Here is a 17,343-nt window from a genome sequence, read left to right as displayed (position 1 = left end):
GTTGTTTTAACTGTGAAATAAGTCAAGAGGTAACACTCTAAATGCAAAATGTTGCAAAAAAATGAGAAGTACACAATTATAAGATAATTGGTACCTGGCTGCCAAGTTCATTTCGAATGCTTGCCAAATTCTTGTTGATGGCTGCCAGGGTTTAATGTCTAATTGTCAAAAGTTTACTGTTTCGCTGAGTACTGTGTTATCATCGCTGCTAGAATCCCATCGCCTAGCTGCCAGATTCGCAGCGCCTAGCTGCCATATTCGCAAGTCCTAGCTGCCAGATTCTCAGCGCATAGTTTGCGAGCCTCCAAAAAACGTAGTCGCGATTCTCAACACCTAGCTCCCAGATTCCTAACGCCTAGCTACCAATATAATTGTGCCTGTAAATTATGACTTCAAATTCTCTAGATATAAAATTGCAATGAATACCATGTTCTTAAAAAATAGAGACAGATGCAACTGAAAATCACTCACGAGAGAGTAGTTGACAGGCAAAAACCATCAGTACCTCCATCGGATAATCAAGAGATAAGGTTAAACAGACAGATAAGATGTTAGGTGGAATAGGCGGTGCCTATAGGGGCCGATGTAATTTTCCATCGTGGCGCGCCGCACGGGTGTGTTGTTGGCTCCGCCCCTGAGCATGCCGGCAAGATTCTCATGGATGAACCCAGATTTTCCCCCTCCTACTACATCTTATTTTGCTCATTTTTCTGCTGAGATTCCAACGAAGGTTTTTTGCATAACATTCTGTGAGTATCCCTTGTTGCATGGTTTCCAAAAAAATTGGGGACAAAGGATTCATCTCAATTTCAACAGTTGTTGGTATCTACCAATTCGAATCTGGCAGCTACACATTAGTAATTTGGGAGCTATACCGCTAGAATTTGGCAAATATCATAGTACTGGTACCCTAATTAATCAGTGACAATGACAATTCTGTAAATCATGCACTGTAAATTTGGCTACTAGGTGTAATTAACCTGGTAATTAGGTACTAATTCTAGCTAGCACTTTTTTTGTTGATACTATTGCAAAAAAAACTGAGACGTGCATAGCTAATTGCTAAGTTCGTCCTGACTGCCTGCCCAATTATTTATGGCTGCCAGGTTCTAATGCATAGCGGCTAAATGATCATTGACTAGTGATTTATTAGTACCGTGACTGCCAGATTTTCAGCACCTAGCTGCTGGATTCGCATGTCCTAGCTGCCAAATTCCAAAAAATCCTAGCCGCAAAATTTTGCAGAAGTCATAGCTGCCATATTAACAGCACCTAGATACCAGATTTCTGATGTATGGCTGCCAAAATAATTATGCTTGTGAATTGTGACTTCAAAATCTCTACTCCTAATTTTAATACCCTAGATGACGGGACACCTTTTCTCACATGCATGCACAACAGGTTAAGCAGAAAAGTAGTCAGGTGCATGAGTGCGGTGGTGTGGGATGCATGCAATGTAGTCCGGGCCCATCATAACACTTCACGAGCATGGAAACGTCAAGCTGGGAAACCGCCGCACGGGAGGGGTGCGCGTGCGGCGCCGCCGCGTAGTCCCATCGCCTTTGTCTAGATTTTCCCTTTTAAACATAGGGGTCGCGGGGTTAGCTACTGCTGCATGCAAACTCGCATAACCACAGTTTGAGGCAACTGCATAACCACAGTAGCTAGTGTGCGGCGCTGCTAGGTACAATCTGGTAGCCAAGCCTAATTAAATTGGACATTCATGACTTCCAAAGTAGGATGCATAACCACAGTTTGAAGCAACTGGAATTTTCAAAGTCCATGAACACGGCACTGCCTAACACTACCATTTTTGGTACCAGCAGATATCTTATGTAATAAATAGACATAAATAGATATTAGTTCTCATTATTTGCCTAAAACAACTTGATAGGAATGGAGTCAAATAACATTACAGTAACTGGAATATGTCCCATAATTGAAGATCATTTTACATTCAAGAACAAATCATCAGTACTTCTTAATTCTCATCTGCGAGCTCTCCTCTCTGTGTACATGTCCTGAAATCATGTTGTGTGGAACCACACTGTTTGCAAACACGTATTTCTTTTCTCCCTATATCCAGTGGTTTTTGGAAAGCTTTCTTGCGTTTCCTACCCTTAGTGTTTGATACACGAGGATCTCGTATGTTGTTTGCTTGTGATGTTTCTGAAGGTTCTGCATCTGTGAATCCCCCATTGTGAGCTGTGGCAGTACTGTTATTCACCGCAGATGTTGAGGAACCTGTTGATTTTCTTTTCTGGCATGGGGGCTTGCGTGCTCGGGGTCCAGTGCTTGGTACCTGTGGAGGGACTTGTTGTGTAGGACAATTTGCCTGGGCTGTTTGGGTAGATGGATTTTCTGCAGGATCTGTAGCACTTGATGTAGCTACTTTTTTAGCTCTCTTTTCTGTTTCTCTTTTTAGTGCTGCCAAGTCTTTTTTCATAGCTTTCATGTGCATGCGAACTATTTTCCGGCCATCTTCTGTTTCATTCCCACACATTGCAAGACCTTTGAACTCGTTGCAATTTACCGAAAGCCACATTTTCTTTCTTGATTCTTCTGGCATAACAGCTGGTTGTCCAGGAAGCTCTTCAACTAGATTTTCTTGTGCACTCCATGTCCATCTGCGGAGGACATATTTCAGTGGGAACTCACAGACTCCTAGCTGCACCATTGCCTGCAATTTTATGTCAAATTAGACATTTTTTCATCTTTTTTTCACCATTGAATTGAACACAAAGTATATCATGTTAAACGTTATCAAAGTACAGACTAAATGTATCAACGATTATGTTTTTTTACCTTGAGAATGTGACAACAGACTATGCCATCCCTTTCAAACTTGCAGCATGTGCATCTGTAATTCTCATTGGGAGGATCAGCATAGACTTCATAGGCTCTGTTGTGGTACTGTGGAACAAATTTTGTTATGCAGTAAACCTCATATCTGTTTTCACCTATCGGTTTTATGTTATATGACATGCTGGACTGCATTTCAAACTGAAATCTATGATAGATGTTTTTGGTGTACAGTTTTTCCACCTGCTGCTCTATTGGGTGCCAACACCACTTTTTAGCCGTTAGGAGGGATGAATCTGATTCTTCCTTGTTCTCTGCTTTCATAATTTTTGCTTGGATATCTTCGTACTGCTGAACGAACTCAATCACCGAGTTTGTGGAAGTTACGTACTTTTTCAGAACTGCATTGAAGCCTTCACTACGCTGAGTTGTCTGTAGGAAAGGATAGAACTTGTGCATAAAGTATGCAGGGACCCAGTTGCTTCTTTTTTATACGAGCTGCAATTTTCTCATGCCCTTGGATATTAAATTTGTTTATCATTAAGGTCCATCTTGTCTCAAACTCTTCCGGTGTTAAGCTACAGTTGATGCAATCATTCATCTCTTCCCGGAGCCCTGGTATCTTTGCAACAAACGGGCCAACCTCTTCTGTTGCTTTGTCTACAATATGCCATCTACAGTTTCGATGCGTTGTGTTTGGGAAGACCTTTTCCATTGCAGCACGCATAGAACCATCCTGGTCTGTTATCATGTTTGTTGGGGCAACTCCATCCATTGCAATCAGGAACGACTCGAAAAGCCATATGTAGCTCTCGCTAAGCTCATTCTTTAGGAAACCGCAACCTAGTTGAATCGACTGACCATGATTGTTTATTCCAATGAATGGTGCGAAAGGCATTTTGTATTTGTTTGTCATGTATGTTGCGTCGAAAGATACACAGTCATTGAAGGACTTGTATGCTTTTCTTGCAGCACTATCTACCCAAAACAAGTATTGGACACGGTCCTCATCATCCAGTTTGTATCGGTAGTAGAAATCCTTGTCTCGCAACTTCGTGGCCTCAAAGTATGCCATGGTATCCTGCATATCAGTATACTTGTTTTTTGCTCGTAGTGTTGATCTGAAATTTGCCAATTCTTTCGGGGTATATGGCACACCTTCAACTGACTCGTACAGCGTAGCCATCACTTGCATCATTCTGCTTGTTTCCATGTTAACCGAGTGTAGGATTCTAATGAAGTCTTGGTCTTCTTGTGGTATATCCTTGTGTGAGCGTAAGAAACCAGTCAAGGACCACTTTAACAGAAGGGGGTGATTGTGTTCATCACAGAATTCTGTCACTAACCAGCTTCCATTCCTGACCTTTAAAGCCATTCTAGCTGGACAGTCAGTCCTAACGTTGCTGTTCTTCATTCTTTCTGGCACAACTGGTTTAGGTTTTTGGGTATCCTCTTTTGTTTTTGCTTGGTGACCAGATTTGTGACAAACCATAGCTGCTCTTATTAGCTCACCAGTAACCTCAGATTTTTTTCTGTAATTGTACCTTATTCCAAAACCCCTCCTGCGTGCAAATGCCAAGTAGTGCCGCTGGGCATCTTCAAGTGTATCGAATCTCATGCTTGCAGTTGGCGCATGCGGGGTCGACACTACTTCTGGATTTGCTTCATTGCCAATGTTCTGTCCACGTGGAGGAGTGTGCTGACCACTGGATTCCGGAAGTGTAATCTCAGTGTATGCTGCCTCAGATGACAGAGCTATGGAGCTGCCCCCTTCATTGTGTGTTCCTGCAGAAAACAAATGTATTTTTTTAGTAATGAGTTACTGCCAGTATGTGGATGTACATAAAACAAGTGATTAGGCCAGGGAGCAATAATGTGGTAGTTCTTGTCTTCTTTTTGCAATTATAGGTGGAAGTTGTGTCTGTGGAAATCTATATGGTTGTTTTTCCTTTTTTGTCTACCAAATTATTGTGGAATCAAGGAGTCTGGTATTTGCTCATAATTAACATGGATACTGTTTGGTAGTTTATCTGGCAACTAACCTGGTAGTTATTTTTGGCAACTAACCTGTTTTTGTAAGTAATTTTTGGTAGTTGCTTTGCCAATTTATATATCTTTTCTGCCATGTTTTTTCAATGTAGTTTTGCTCTGTTCATACTGACCTGTCTTACTAGATCCTGCATGATCTGATAAAGTAGCTGCTGGCACTTCCAGTTGTATATTCATGTTCATCTCCTTTTCTGCGACCTGCAACAAAGTTTGTTCAAAGTAGTCAGTTTTCTAATTCTTCCATGTTTACCTTGTCATGGTAATGCAGGAAGAAGATCTGATCCTTTTTTCAATGTTGATCAAAGTAAGGTGTAGAAAGAAGATCTGATCCCTTTTTTCAAAGTTTGATCAAAAGTAAGGTGCAGAAAAGCATGCAAGATTAATGTGGAGAACCAATATCTTGGCTAGTCAAGTTTCATTTTAGATTATGTGATGAGCCCTTATGTTTCTTCTACCAGATTTCTGTTTTGTTGGGATTTGCTACATTTTTTCCCATCTATTTTGCTTCTTCATAGATACAGAATACCAGAAGTTTTTATGAAGGTGATGATATTTCTTCAGTAACAAGTTATTTTTTTATGGATCAACCTACTGTGTTCTTCTCTACAAGATGAGTTTTTCTAGCCTATTTTTTGAGGTGTGAGACAAGGGAGGTGAAACATGACTACTTTTTCCCTGTGAAAGGTGCTCATACCTGTATTGGAATCTTCGAATTTTAGTGCTTGTAGACGTAGGAGGTCTTCAGTTTGTCTGCCATGGTTTTCCCCTTCTTCAGATCCCTGTTCCTCGTTCTCTCCTCCAAGATCTAGTTCTGGTTTCACGGTGATTTGTCTTGAGGAAGAAGAAGATCGACTGCGTAGGGACCACCTGGCTAATTAATGGGTGGGGCTGCTAGGAGAGCTGTCGGGAGGGAGTCGTTTTCCAGCTTGCTACGCGCGCGCGCTCGATCTGTCACGTGGGTGGACCCAGTCGATTTGTCTTGATTGAGAAGAAAACGCCGAACGTGGGTGGGCCCGGAATCCGTCGCACTGGGCAGGGGAGATGTGCTGCGCCAGCCTAACGTGGGTGGGCCCTGAATCCGTCGCACGGGCAGGGGATATGTGCGGCGCCGCCGCGTAGTCAAGTCCAAAAAAAAAAGAACGTGAAACAGGCAAACGGCCGACCGAATGATTCCAATCTTACTGGGCCTCATATGGAGCGGCCCATGAAGCGGAAAGCTTCAGGCGGCGCGGACTACTCGTTTCGGCCTCTCCTCGCGCGACGCTGGTGCTCCCCTCGTTCGCTTGGTCGCCACAAGGCAGGACCGCGCCGCCACGCTCACGCGGCCACACCGGCAAGCCACCCTAGGCCGACTCTGCCTGCCTACCTGGCCGCCGCCTCCTCCATTCCCCTGGCCTTTGGCCTCCTGTGCTGCAGTGCACGGCGGCGCCCTGCCTCGCCGTCGCCTCTGCGCCGCGCGCCCGTCGACCGTCGGCCGGCGCCGCCCCTCCTCTGCTCCCCCACGGCGCCACTTCTCTGTTCCTCAGTCTCAGTCCAAGTCCAGCTGCAGATTGCTCCTCGGCGCTGTCTCAGTATGTAATTTCTTGTTTTAGCCTTTTGCCTCTAGGTAAACTGTGGTATGGTTTAACAACCAAAAGATGAAGAACTCCTGCCTTATTGTGGTATAGTTTCACAACTTTTTGTGATTGATTTCATGTATTAGAAACATAATATGAAAAGATTTTATCCATTGGTCTCAACACCAATTAAATCACAAATGCAAATCCTAAAGCCGAAGAAGCTCCTTAAACGAGACAATTCGATGAATTATAGCATGGTGCATTATATTAAGCGAGATGTATACCACTCTATCAATATGATGATGATATTATCCTTTTCAAAGATATAGGTCACACGGGAATTTTACCTCGTTGTCTTGGTTAGTTCTAAACTTCTCATATATTTTTTTAGATAAGGGAGCAAAACCGCCCCATCTGCATGAATTGATGCACACGGCCATTTTATTGAAATATTCAAAGTATTCAAGGTTCGAGTACGGAAAAATCAGAAAATACAGTCATGTATCTACATAGTTGCGACATGAATCAACTAACAGAACAAACGACACAAAACTAGGCTAGCCATACTCTATCATATTGCCATCCAGTAGCCCGGAAATAGAAGTCTTGAGTAACCACCAGCAGCCGGTTGCATCCAGGACCCATATCCTTGCGCTGGTCCACCGGGAGTAGGAAAGCCCATAACTGGATCCAGTGCACAGCTCGATGAATAACCTGCAAAAAGTTAGTACCCTTTGATTATTAAAAATGACATTATTTCTAGTTCTCCAAATTGTCCAGCATATAGCAGAGATCCCAATCCGAATTTTATTCTTATCTTTCTTTGGAACTCCATTCAACCAGTTCCCAAACATATTTTTGTATTTGCGGGTGGAGGAATGTTATAAGCAAAATAAATCATCCTCCAAATAATCTTAACAAACGGACATGCAAGGAACAAATGATGGACATGTTCATTAGCATGACAAAAACAACACTTTTGAGACCCTGTCCACCTACGCTTTGCCAAATTATCCTTAGTAAGTAAGATCTTGTTATTGAGGAACCACATAAAGATTTTAATCTTCAAAGGGATTTTCAGTTTCCACAAATACTTACGCAAAAATCTAGTATGACCATTCATATAATCAAGATACATAGATTTAACTGTAAACAAACCGGAATCTGTAAGCTTCCATACAAATTTATCATGTTCCGTATTAAGGTTAATAGCAATGAGTCTTTGACACAAATGTAATCATTCGGGTTATATTTGTGTTCATTTAAACTCCGCCTAAAAGTAATATTTAGCGGTGTTTGAGCAAACACCGTGGAAATCAAGACATTTTTATGCTGGACAATGTTGTATAGAGAGGGATATCGTTGCAATAGAGGAACATCCCCTAACCAAATATCTTCCAAAAAACGTACCGAGGTACCATCACCAACTTTGAAAGAACCCCTACTAAAAAATCTGACTTCACTTTCATAAGACCTTTTCAAAAGGGCAAGTCCGTAGGCTTTGCCTCTACTTGAGCTAAAGTTTTAGAATGAATATATTTGTTATGCAAAATCTGCTGCCACATACCCTCTTCAGTAAGGAGTTTGAACAGCCATTTACTAAGCAAACATTTATTCTTTAATTCTAATACCTCAATACCAAGGCCCCCCTGCTCTTTCGGTCTACACAGCATGTTTCACTCAGAAAGTCTATATTTTCTCTTGTTTTCATCAGATTGCTAGAAAAAGTTTCTATAAAAATCTAGTATTTTTCGGACCCCCAACGGCATCTCCATAAAAGACAACATAAACATTGGTAAGCTTGTTAAAACCGAATTAATGAAAACTAGCCTATCCCATAAGAAAGCATTTTACTACGCCAGTAACCTAGCTTTGAAGCAAAACGATTTTCAACCGGATTCCACTCAGCATTTCTCAAAATTCGGTGATGAATAGGGATACCAAGGTACTTAAATGGTAACACCCCAGCCTCACACCCAAAAATTTGCATATATTGGTGTCCAATGTCTTTCGCCGTACCAAAACAAAAAAAAAATCACTCTTATGAAAGTTAATCTTTAGTCCAGAGAGCTGCTCAAAAATGCATAAGATCAACTTCATGTTAAGCGCCTTAGCGATATCATGCTCCATAAACAATATTGTAACATCAGCGTATTGTAAAATAGAGATGCCACCATCAACTAAATGAGGTAGAAGACCTCTGATTAATAAATGATTAAACTTCTCATATTTGCATCAATGAATCAATGATTGACTATTTCACTTGATGTCTGTGCCTGTCCTTATGAAATATGCTTGGAAGTTTCACTCGACTACAGCGTCAGTGGATTGGAAAATATTTTTTCATCCTTGCTAGTACTATATACCGAATTTTCCGCGTTATTACAAAAGTTCTTTAGAAGTTTTCTTTGCGATTAGTTTTTGGCCTGGATCTTGCTCCAATCCTGGCTAGGCTCACATGCATCATGTGTGCAGTTTCATTGCATCCAAGGCCTGCCTCCGTCATTACTTAGCAGTCTTGAAGTCGACTTGAGCCACGGAGACCTTCTGAACTTCCAAACTTATCCGGGTTGCCATAATTTTGTTAAGTTCCTGCATATGTCATAATAATTTGTTCGTTGCTCCCACTTCGATATTTCTGTTATGCTACTCTAATGGACAAGATCCAGGTAGATTGAAGCTTTCATTCATCGAGTAAAGGACATACACTGGTATATGCGGGTCGCTACAATGCACATGTTCTACCCAATTACATTCAGAACAGTTGTTAGTAACATCTGGAATCTACGCTTCGAGCTTTTGCCTGTATCCTTCCGTCCATGCTACCTGCCTTCCAGGCTCGTGATGGTCAGCCCGCCGCTGCCTGAGGTTACTTCCTGTACATCGAGAAGGCCCGCCGGAGCAGTTATCGGCAGGCAGACCACCGGCCGAAGTGGCCGCACCAGCACCTGTTGGTGCGACAGCATGGGTATTACTGCGGCCATTTGCGGTCGTCGGCTCGGGCTTTCCTGAACGCACAGTAGCCCTACCTGGATGCACGTCACAGCCTGCTCTAGCTCCGCCGGGGAGCAACCGTCGCGTACGGTTGAGTCAAGGAGCTCGAGGCTATTGTTTTCTTCAAATAGCTTCCATGCCTGCAAACATATGCTGTTTGTCAATGTCGTCTTGGAAATCATTGTGATTCGATCAAGATGTGTTTGTTCGGACAACACTAAAATTTGAATTCAACTGAACTTAATAAATTCAAGCCAAATCCCAAATTGTGTAGATGCCACACGAAATTAATTTTGATGAGTATTTTGTTTTCAGTTGCAAGGGTTACTTGATTACTTACATGAGCTATGAGGCTGAAGCTTCGCTGGTTCCTCCTGCCACTGACGATCTCCAGCAGCAGCACGCCGAAGCTGTACACGTCCTGCATGAACGATACCATGCCGTCCATGGCGTACTCCGGCGACATGTAACCACTGCCACCGCGCCGTACAAGAAAAAAGTCAGGCAATGCAGCGAATAAATCGAGGTAAACTGAACTTGACCAATGTCGTGTTATGCGGATCTGCATTGCTTACTATGTCCCCACAATCCTATCCGTGACGGTCGAGTCCTGGCGGTCGTCGCCGGTGCTGCTGAACAGCTTGGCAATGCCGAAATCTGATATCTTGGCCACCATCTCGTGGTCAAGGAGGACGTTGGCCGCCTTGAGATCTCGGTGGATCATGGTGTGCCTCGAGTCCTGGTGAAGGTAGACGAGCCCTCTAGCGACGCCGAGGATGACGTCCATCCTCGTCTTCCAGCTCAACGACGCGCGCCTCCTGGAATCTGTTCGCGAATTGACTGAACTGAGTGCCACAGTTTCTCGAGCTGCCACTGCAGAAACTGTAATCTGAATTGTTTTCCTGCTGTTCCAAGTTAGGCAGGTTACGTACCAAAGATGAAGGCGTCCAAACTCCTGTTGCTCATGTACTCGTAGACTAGTATCCTCTCGGAGCCGTGGATGCAGCAGCCGAGCAGGCGCACCAGGTTGCGGTGCGGCAGCTTGGCGATCAGGTCCACCTCATTCTTGAACTCCTTCAGGCCTTGCACTCTGTTCTCCGCAGACAGCTTCTTCACTGCGACTTCCTGGCCATCTGGCATTTTACCCTGGTAAATCCAATTAGTCAGACATTTGTCATACAACTACAAGACCAGTAGACAGTAGTTTCGAACCATGGGATTGTTTATACGAGAACCAGAGGTTTTAGTTCAGATTTACATGGATGTGTAAATCTCTTTCTTTTAAAATGGAAGGCTTGAAATAAGCCCGGCTTTGAATTAAGGAAGACAACAACAATTTAAATCATTGTATATCACCTTGTAGACAATGCCGAAGCCACCACGCCCGACCACGTTCTTGGGACAGAATCCACCGGTGGCCGCTCTAATGATTTCGAAATCGTACGTCGGGCATTCGCCTCTCATGACCTCGTCAAACATGGTGACTGCAAAATGGAGAAGGCATCAGCCACATGACATGAGCAACAGGCCAAGTAGTAGGCTCAGATTACCCTGGTAAAATGCACCAATGACTCTGACTGACCTTCCTTACTGCGCCGCGCCTTTCTCCAAATCATGAAACCAAGCAATAGCAGAAGCAACGCAAACCCTGTTATCACCGCTGTGATGACTGCGACGAATTTCTTGGTCTTGGTTGGCTCTGAAAATGTAGGTGCAGTGTCAGCATCGACTTTAATTCAGGAAATATGTGGAATTCAAATTCTTGACTTAGATGCATTGTAATTAGGCTAAGATTGATGCAAGGTTGTACAGAGTGTGAGCTTGACATGTTTGTCCTGGTAGGCGATTCACGTCAGTGTTGAAAATATCCTTTGGACAATGTCTGTTTCCTGACTTCAACCGGAAGTTCCAACACAGTTTATTTTTGTGTAGGTAGCTGAAGTCAAGCTATGGGTTGTACAATATATGAGGATGGGTTTTATATGTACAACTCGGTGATTTGAATAAAAATACATATGCATAGTTTTGTTTATTATGAGGTGTGGGGTGTATAAATATATTATCTTGGATCAAATGATTTTCTATTATTATCGAGTGAAAATATCAAGCTCCAACTGCCGATTTTTTTGGTTGGCAGGGAGAAGAAGCAAAGTCAAACAAGAGCATCCGAGGACCCCAAACAAGATATTCGTGAAATCGATTTGGTTCAGGTGCGACAGAAAATTTGAATAGTACTATACCAAGGAGTACTACCTAATTCATCCGTCTACAAATAAGTGTGATTTAGCTTTTGTTTGCAGTCAAAGATTTTAAAATCTAACTTACTTCATAGAAAAAGTAGAGGCGTATACAACAAGTGTGGACTTTTGTAGGACGAGCTACACATATCTCTTTTTTTGGTTGAAAATTTTAAAAATGACATTCTAATTTTCAAAAAAATCTGAAAAAATTCTAGATGTAGGCAATGTTCAGTTCTATCATTGCGTAAAATTTGAACCAGAGATACCATATATTTGAAGCAGCACAAAAAATGACAAAATCTGATAGATTTTCAGATTGTGAGAGTTTGTACTATTAAGTATTCAGAATATGTCACTTTTGCATAGCCTCGAACAAAGGTATTTCGAGTTGCAAATTTAGACGTTGGTAGAACACAAGATTGTCTGCATCTAGATTTATTTTCAGATTTTTTTGAAACTTTTAAATACTCCATCTGTTTCTATATGTAAGCTATATAGTTTTTTGAGAAAAAAATTAGAATATAAGGTGTATTGCGTTGTCCTGCTTGTATGAATGATATTTTTAGGAATTTGATTAGCTTTCCTTATCTTCTGCAAAGTCCTCTACTAGCTCATGTCTTGCCTACGGATAAACCTAAACATGACGTAATTTTTTCTAAATGTGCGTTTTATAATTTTCGTGCTAGAAACTATATGGCTTATTTCTAAGAACGGAGGGAGTATTATTTTTGATTTTTTCAAAAAATAAGCTACATGTAGCTCCAGCTACGTTTGTGGTTTTCCCTTATACAACATCAAATTTGTATATTATGAAACTACATTTGAGATAGGTCTAGTGACATTAATTCAGTCTCATAAATATTGCTATATTTTCTTTAAAATTTTCAAATTTCAAAAAAATATTTGACTTAAAAAAAGGTAGAAATAGGCTTATACGTGGACAGAGGCAGTATCAAGCATCGAAGGCGTTGATTGTGTCGTTCGGAAATTTGCAAAAACAGAAGTAGCATTGCAAATGCCTCGCTTCTTGAACTAATATTCGGTAGCTAGGGACGCATGCAATCCAAGTTTGATCATGAAATATTCGGTAGATAGTTTATGATGGAACAAGAGTGGACTTTTGGAGCAGGTGCTTGGTGAGCACCCGTATCCATACCGTGTATACAGCATCAAGATTCGTGCAAATTCTTTTTGTTCCCCTCTCAAACAATTTCACATTTTTGTATCTCTCACACCATACATTGTTTGAACAAAAAAAATTGCAGATCACTTAAACATAACAATTGAAACGTGGGAAAAATATTTTGAATTTTTTTATTTTATTATGTATATATATATTTCAAGAATTGTTTTTGAATTTTAAATTATTTGGAATTTGAAATTGCACAAAAAAATTCCGAACTATTTTTGTCGCATTCCATTTGTTATTTTTTAGTGACTTGCAAAAAAATCAAATCAAAAAATGTAATATTTTGAGAGATATAAAAAAGAGAAAGTGAAAAAGTGTGAGGGTGCGCAGAGCGCACCTGCACTCTCACACTTTTCCCGCTACATACATGGTTCACAATTTTGAAAACACATATCTTGTGATCTTTGCAAGAGTAAGTTACTACGATTTTTATAAGTTACGAAATCTGATGATTCTTGTTCTTGAACAGAGCCGTAAGTGTAGCCTTATTGCCCAAGTAGAGAGAGTGCTGCATCTTATTTACCTAGGTCAGACTTTGCGAGCCTGATGAAGAGATCCTGCCCGTCGTCGACGAAGCGCGTGTCCACGAGCTCGCCGAACCACTGTATGCACCCAGTCCCGCTCCCGCCTCCCCGGATGTCCGACGCGGCGTACGCCGTGCAGTTGCAGTCGGAGAGGCACCTCCGGCCGCACTCGGCGAGCGTGGCGCCGGCGTCCACGGTGCTTCCGTGCGTCTCCGGCAGCTTCACGCCGCGCAGGACGTAGAACCCGTCCCCGCCGGAGCACTGTAGCGGCGTTCTCCGGGCGCACCCGCCGGTGGCGTTCCGCATGCGCCACTCCGCGAGCGACCCCGGAGTGAAGCCTCTGATGCAGCCGCACACCACGGCTTCCCCCATGTCGCAGACGCCGAACGCGCCGCAAAGGCCGTAGGTGTCGCAGTGGTCCCTCGGCCCCGACCAGAAGCTGTTCCACGTCAGTGCTCTGGGGTCCCAGACCATGCGCTGCATCACGCCGGACTCATTCAGCACCACCCGCGACACCGCCGACCCGTCGCGGTCGTGGAACACGTAGGAGACCTCGTCGGCGGTGTTGGTGAACCGGAACTGGAACATGTCCTCGAAGCTGGTCATCTCCGGTATGCCGCTGAACCGCATCCCGTTCCACGGGCCCGTCCGGTACTTCTTGCGTCCCTTGCTCCAGACATGCAGCTCCGGCGAGCCCTGCGTGTCCATCACATACCGGTGGTCGCCTGCCGACGGGTCGTCGGCGCTGCGCCACGAGGAGAGGGACCACAGGGCGCCGGTAGTGAGGTTCCTCCCACTTCGCATCCCGGAGATGAACGTGTTCGTCGGGTGCTCGAAGCTTTGCCACATCACGGCGCCGGCCGCGTCCGCGAGCACCAGGTTGCCGTCGTCGTGGAGCTGCGCGACCGCACCAGGGATGGCCAGGGAGGAGGAGTTGGACGACCAGGAGGACGAGGTTTCCTCTGTCGCTGAGCGCAACGACGCCTGACGATGTGTTGAGCGGGCGGTCGCGGTTGGCGACCCAGACGACGGCGGCCGGGGAGACGGTGAACCATATGCCGAGAAACCACTTGGTGTTGTTGGCGGTGCAGAAGAGACCGAGCTGGAAGACGTCGCCGGGCGAGACAAGCCTCTGGTCGCCGCCGATAGGCCTCGACTGCGTCAACGTGCTGTCGGCGACGGCCGAGGCTGCCAGAAGCAACACGGAGAGGAAAGCCTGGAAGAGTCGGCGGTGGCTCTGGCTCATGGTCTTGCGCGCGCTTCACTGATAGCAGTAGGGGAATCTGAATGTGGAGTGGTTTGCTTCGCAGTTTTGTGCACCGCTGGCTGCAGGACAGTAGGAGAGTCTCACTTCAGCGAAAACGGAGAATGTTCTGACTGAAGAATACAACGAAATTGCTAAGAAGTTGTTGTCTTGGAATTTTGGCAGTTTTTCTAATCTTGGAAAACTCAGCGGTTCGGACTGTTGTAGTACACACTAGTACCTTCGTTCGGTTGGAAACTACAAAAATAGTGGAACTGCTTGAGTTGACATAGTGAAATGATTTGATAAATTAGCCCCGCCTTCTTATAAAAACAGCAAATCATCGCAGGGCTCAGCAGCGAGATTACCCTCGTCAAACTTGTTGACATTTGCCAAGTTGTTTCGTGTCTATGTATGCAGCAATCAAAGATTCTTGGTCAGCACTCTTGCGGAACACTGAAGTAAGGTGGTAGTGACGGGTGGCTTGACCATTTTATACTCACCTTATGAAAGAAAATTAGGGTCTAAATGTCTCATCTTCGAGCAAGTATCTTACATATTCGTAAAATGTACTTTTGATGGTGGCCTTACATATAGAAACGGATGGCGTCCTTCCTTTTGATTTATTATGTCTCTTATAAAATGTACTAATTTTGATAGTGGCACCTAAGACCACTTGTAATAAATTATACAGGTATATAGGTATGTGGGTATGAGTTATACAATCCAATATCCATACCCACTATACCTAACAGGTATGATATTTTTCCATTCATGTATTTATGGGTAATTGTTTTTGGCATACCCTTACCTGCTAGGGTTTTTACCTGGCAATGTGTACCTGATGGCAACAAAATTACACATGTATACCAATTCGTTGGGACTCCAAGCGTAGAGTGATACAGCAAAATAATTTCTCTCCATAAGAGTGACTATAGGGTTTATATCAAAAATTTGGGGATATAGTTATTCCCTCTCTATGTCCACTTCAATTAACCTACAAAAACAAAGCACGTGTCCTCAACTCAATCGTGGTGTTTGTTAGGTAGACATGATGTGTAATGTCAAAAAAAATACTAATTAAAAATATGGTAAAGCTAATGCCAATTGACCAATGCAGTGGTAAAAGTAAAATCATAATGATGGTAGTAGTAAATATGCGAACTAACAATGCAAAGTATTTTTGCATTTTCTTAATTAAATAGTACTGGAAATGAAAGTGCATACAAAGTAAAGTGAAAGATGTTTCTTCAGCTTAAAATTGGACTGTGGTTCGTGGTTTCACTTGACCTTTCTCTCATAAACATGATGGCACGAATATAGCTTTACATAACAAGTTATTAGTGATTGATACGCATTCATGTGGGCATCATGCCCTAACATCGAGATGATGCAACAAATATATCTCACTAATACTCCCTTAATCAGAGAAAACTCCACAAACCAAGTTTAAATTTAAACAGAGTATTGCCTTAGGTACTTTCATATGAAATTGAATGACAAATATGCTACCTTGATCTAACAAGATAATCTTATCACAAGATGAACATAGCACGGATTTTAATTTATCCCTAGTGAGGTAAAAATGAAAAGGTAAAAAACAACAATAGCAACCAAATTTCTATCAATATCCAATTACTACTACCAGATTGATCCAACTAACACACACATGCCCTCTCGGGCTTTCACATACAAGTATGATCAGAACATGCATACATGAACGCGGTAACATATGCATCTATAAATACACCAAACACATGCTAAAAATCATATCGCATTACTCATATCATAAACAAAAGATTCATGATAAGGGAATTATAACGATAACTGCAATCATGTAGGCAGCTCATGTGGTTCTAAAACAACGAACTACATAGAGAGATTAATCAAGCTACTCCAACAAGACCATAGTTCTGGGTGGACTACTCCCTATTCATGTAGACGATGTAGATGATGTTGATGGGGGTGGAGGAGCAACCATGAGCATCTCTGGATGCATTACGCCTCCAATATTCACGTGTTTTCTCTATTTGCAGCCACCGCCTCACGAGATCGCGGGGTAGGATATATCACCATGGTTTAGGTACAACCCACCCATGGCCCAGCATGCCTTCTAGGTCGTGCCATAGAGCCCACGTGACGCCTTGTTGGCCTCCTGGTGATCTCCTTCTGCATGAAGTGTTTGTCCTTCCAAAATAGTGAGGTCGCAAAACGTCTCGCTCCATTTGAGGTCTGTAAGCTTCCCGAAAGTCCAAGATACAAAAAACAAGGTTTCATGTTTTGCAGAATAAATAACAAAATATTGATATTTCGTGGGAAATCTCGTAATCAATGCAAAACCACCATGGTGAAACCTTTGTTATGATGCAAATGTATTGGAACATGACATAATAAACTAGAAAGCTCATGGATACATTTACATGTATCAGTACCCACTTGCATCCGGTCCAGATGGGTAAGTAGCATTTGCACTTATTATGTCTCTCCAATTTTCTTCACTTAAACCCTTTTATTTCTACATAGCGGTGCTTTGATTCGGAAAATTTATACACGAACAATATTCACATTGATGTTGTTATTTTATTTCTTTGATTTGTTCATGGATCATTGGCTGTTAATATTCAATTTCATGTTACTGGTTGGAGATTTCTTAAATGATCTTGTCAAATTCATCGCGCACATTTGAGAGTTTGAAATTTTAACAATTAATGAAAATAATCAAGAAATTGAAAATTAACAATTA

General features: G+C 42.7%; 1 protein-coding gene and 1 pseudogene across 1 annotated transcript; both read right to left on the bottom strand.

The window, feature by feature from the left end:
* Positions 1-1,882: 1,882 nt before the first annotated feature.
* On the bottom strand, positions 1,883-7,601 carry LOC127330310 (protein FAR1-RELATED SEQUENCE 5-like). Its single transcript, XM_071825553.1, has 6 exons — positions 7,569-7,601; positions 6,978-7,124; positions 4,965-5,049; positions 3,318-4,587; positions 2,806-3,286; positions 1,883-2,680 (listed from the first exon to the last, which is right to left on the bottom strand). Exons 1-6 carry the CDS (start codon positions 7,599-7,601, stop codon positions 1,982-1,984), a joined length of 2,715 nt encoding a protein of 904 aa, XP_071681654.1. The 3' UTR covers positions 1,883-1,981.
* A 1,479-nt stretch (positions 7,602-9,080) lies between these two features.
* Positions 9,081-14,730, bottom strand: LOC127334157 (receptor-like serine/threonine-protein kinase SD1-8; annotated as a pseudogene).
* Positions 14,731-17,343: the final 2,613 nt, after the last annotated feature.

Source organism: Lolium perenne, chromosome 2 (genome assembly GCF_019359855.2).
Source record: "Lolium perenne isolate Kyuss_39 chromosome 2, Kyuss_2.0, whole genome shotgun sequence".
NCBI classification, from domain to species: Eukaryota; Viridiplantae; Streptophyta; class Magnoliopsida; order Poales; family Poaceae; genus Lolium; species Lolium perenne.
Note: the sequence above shows the minus strand (reverse complement) of the source record. Positions and strands in the feature narration are given on the sequence as shown.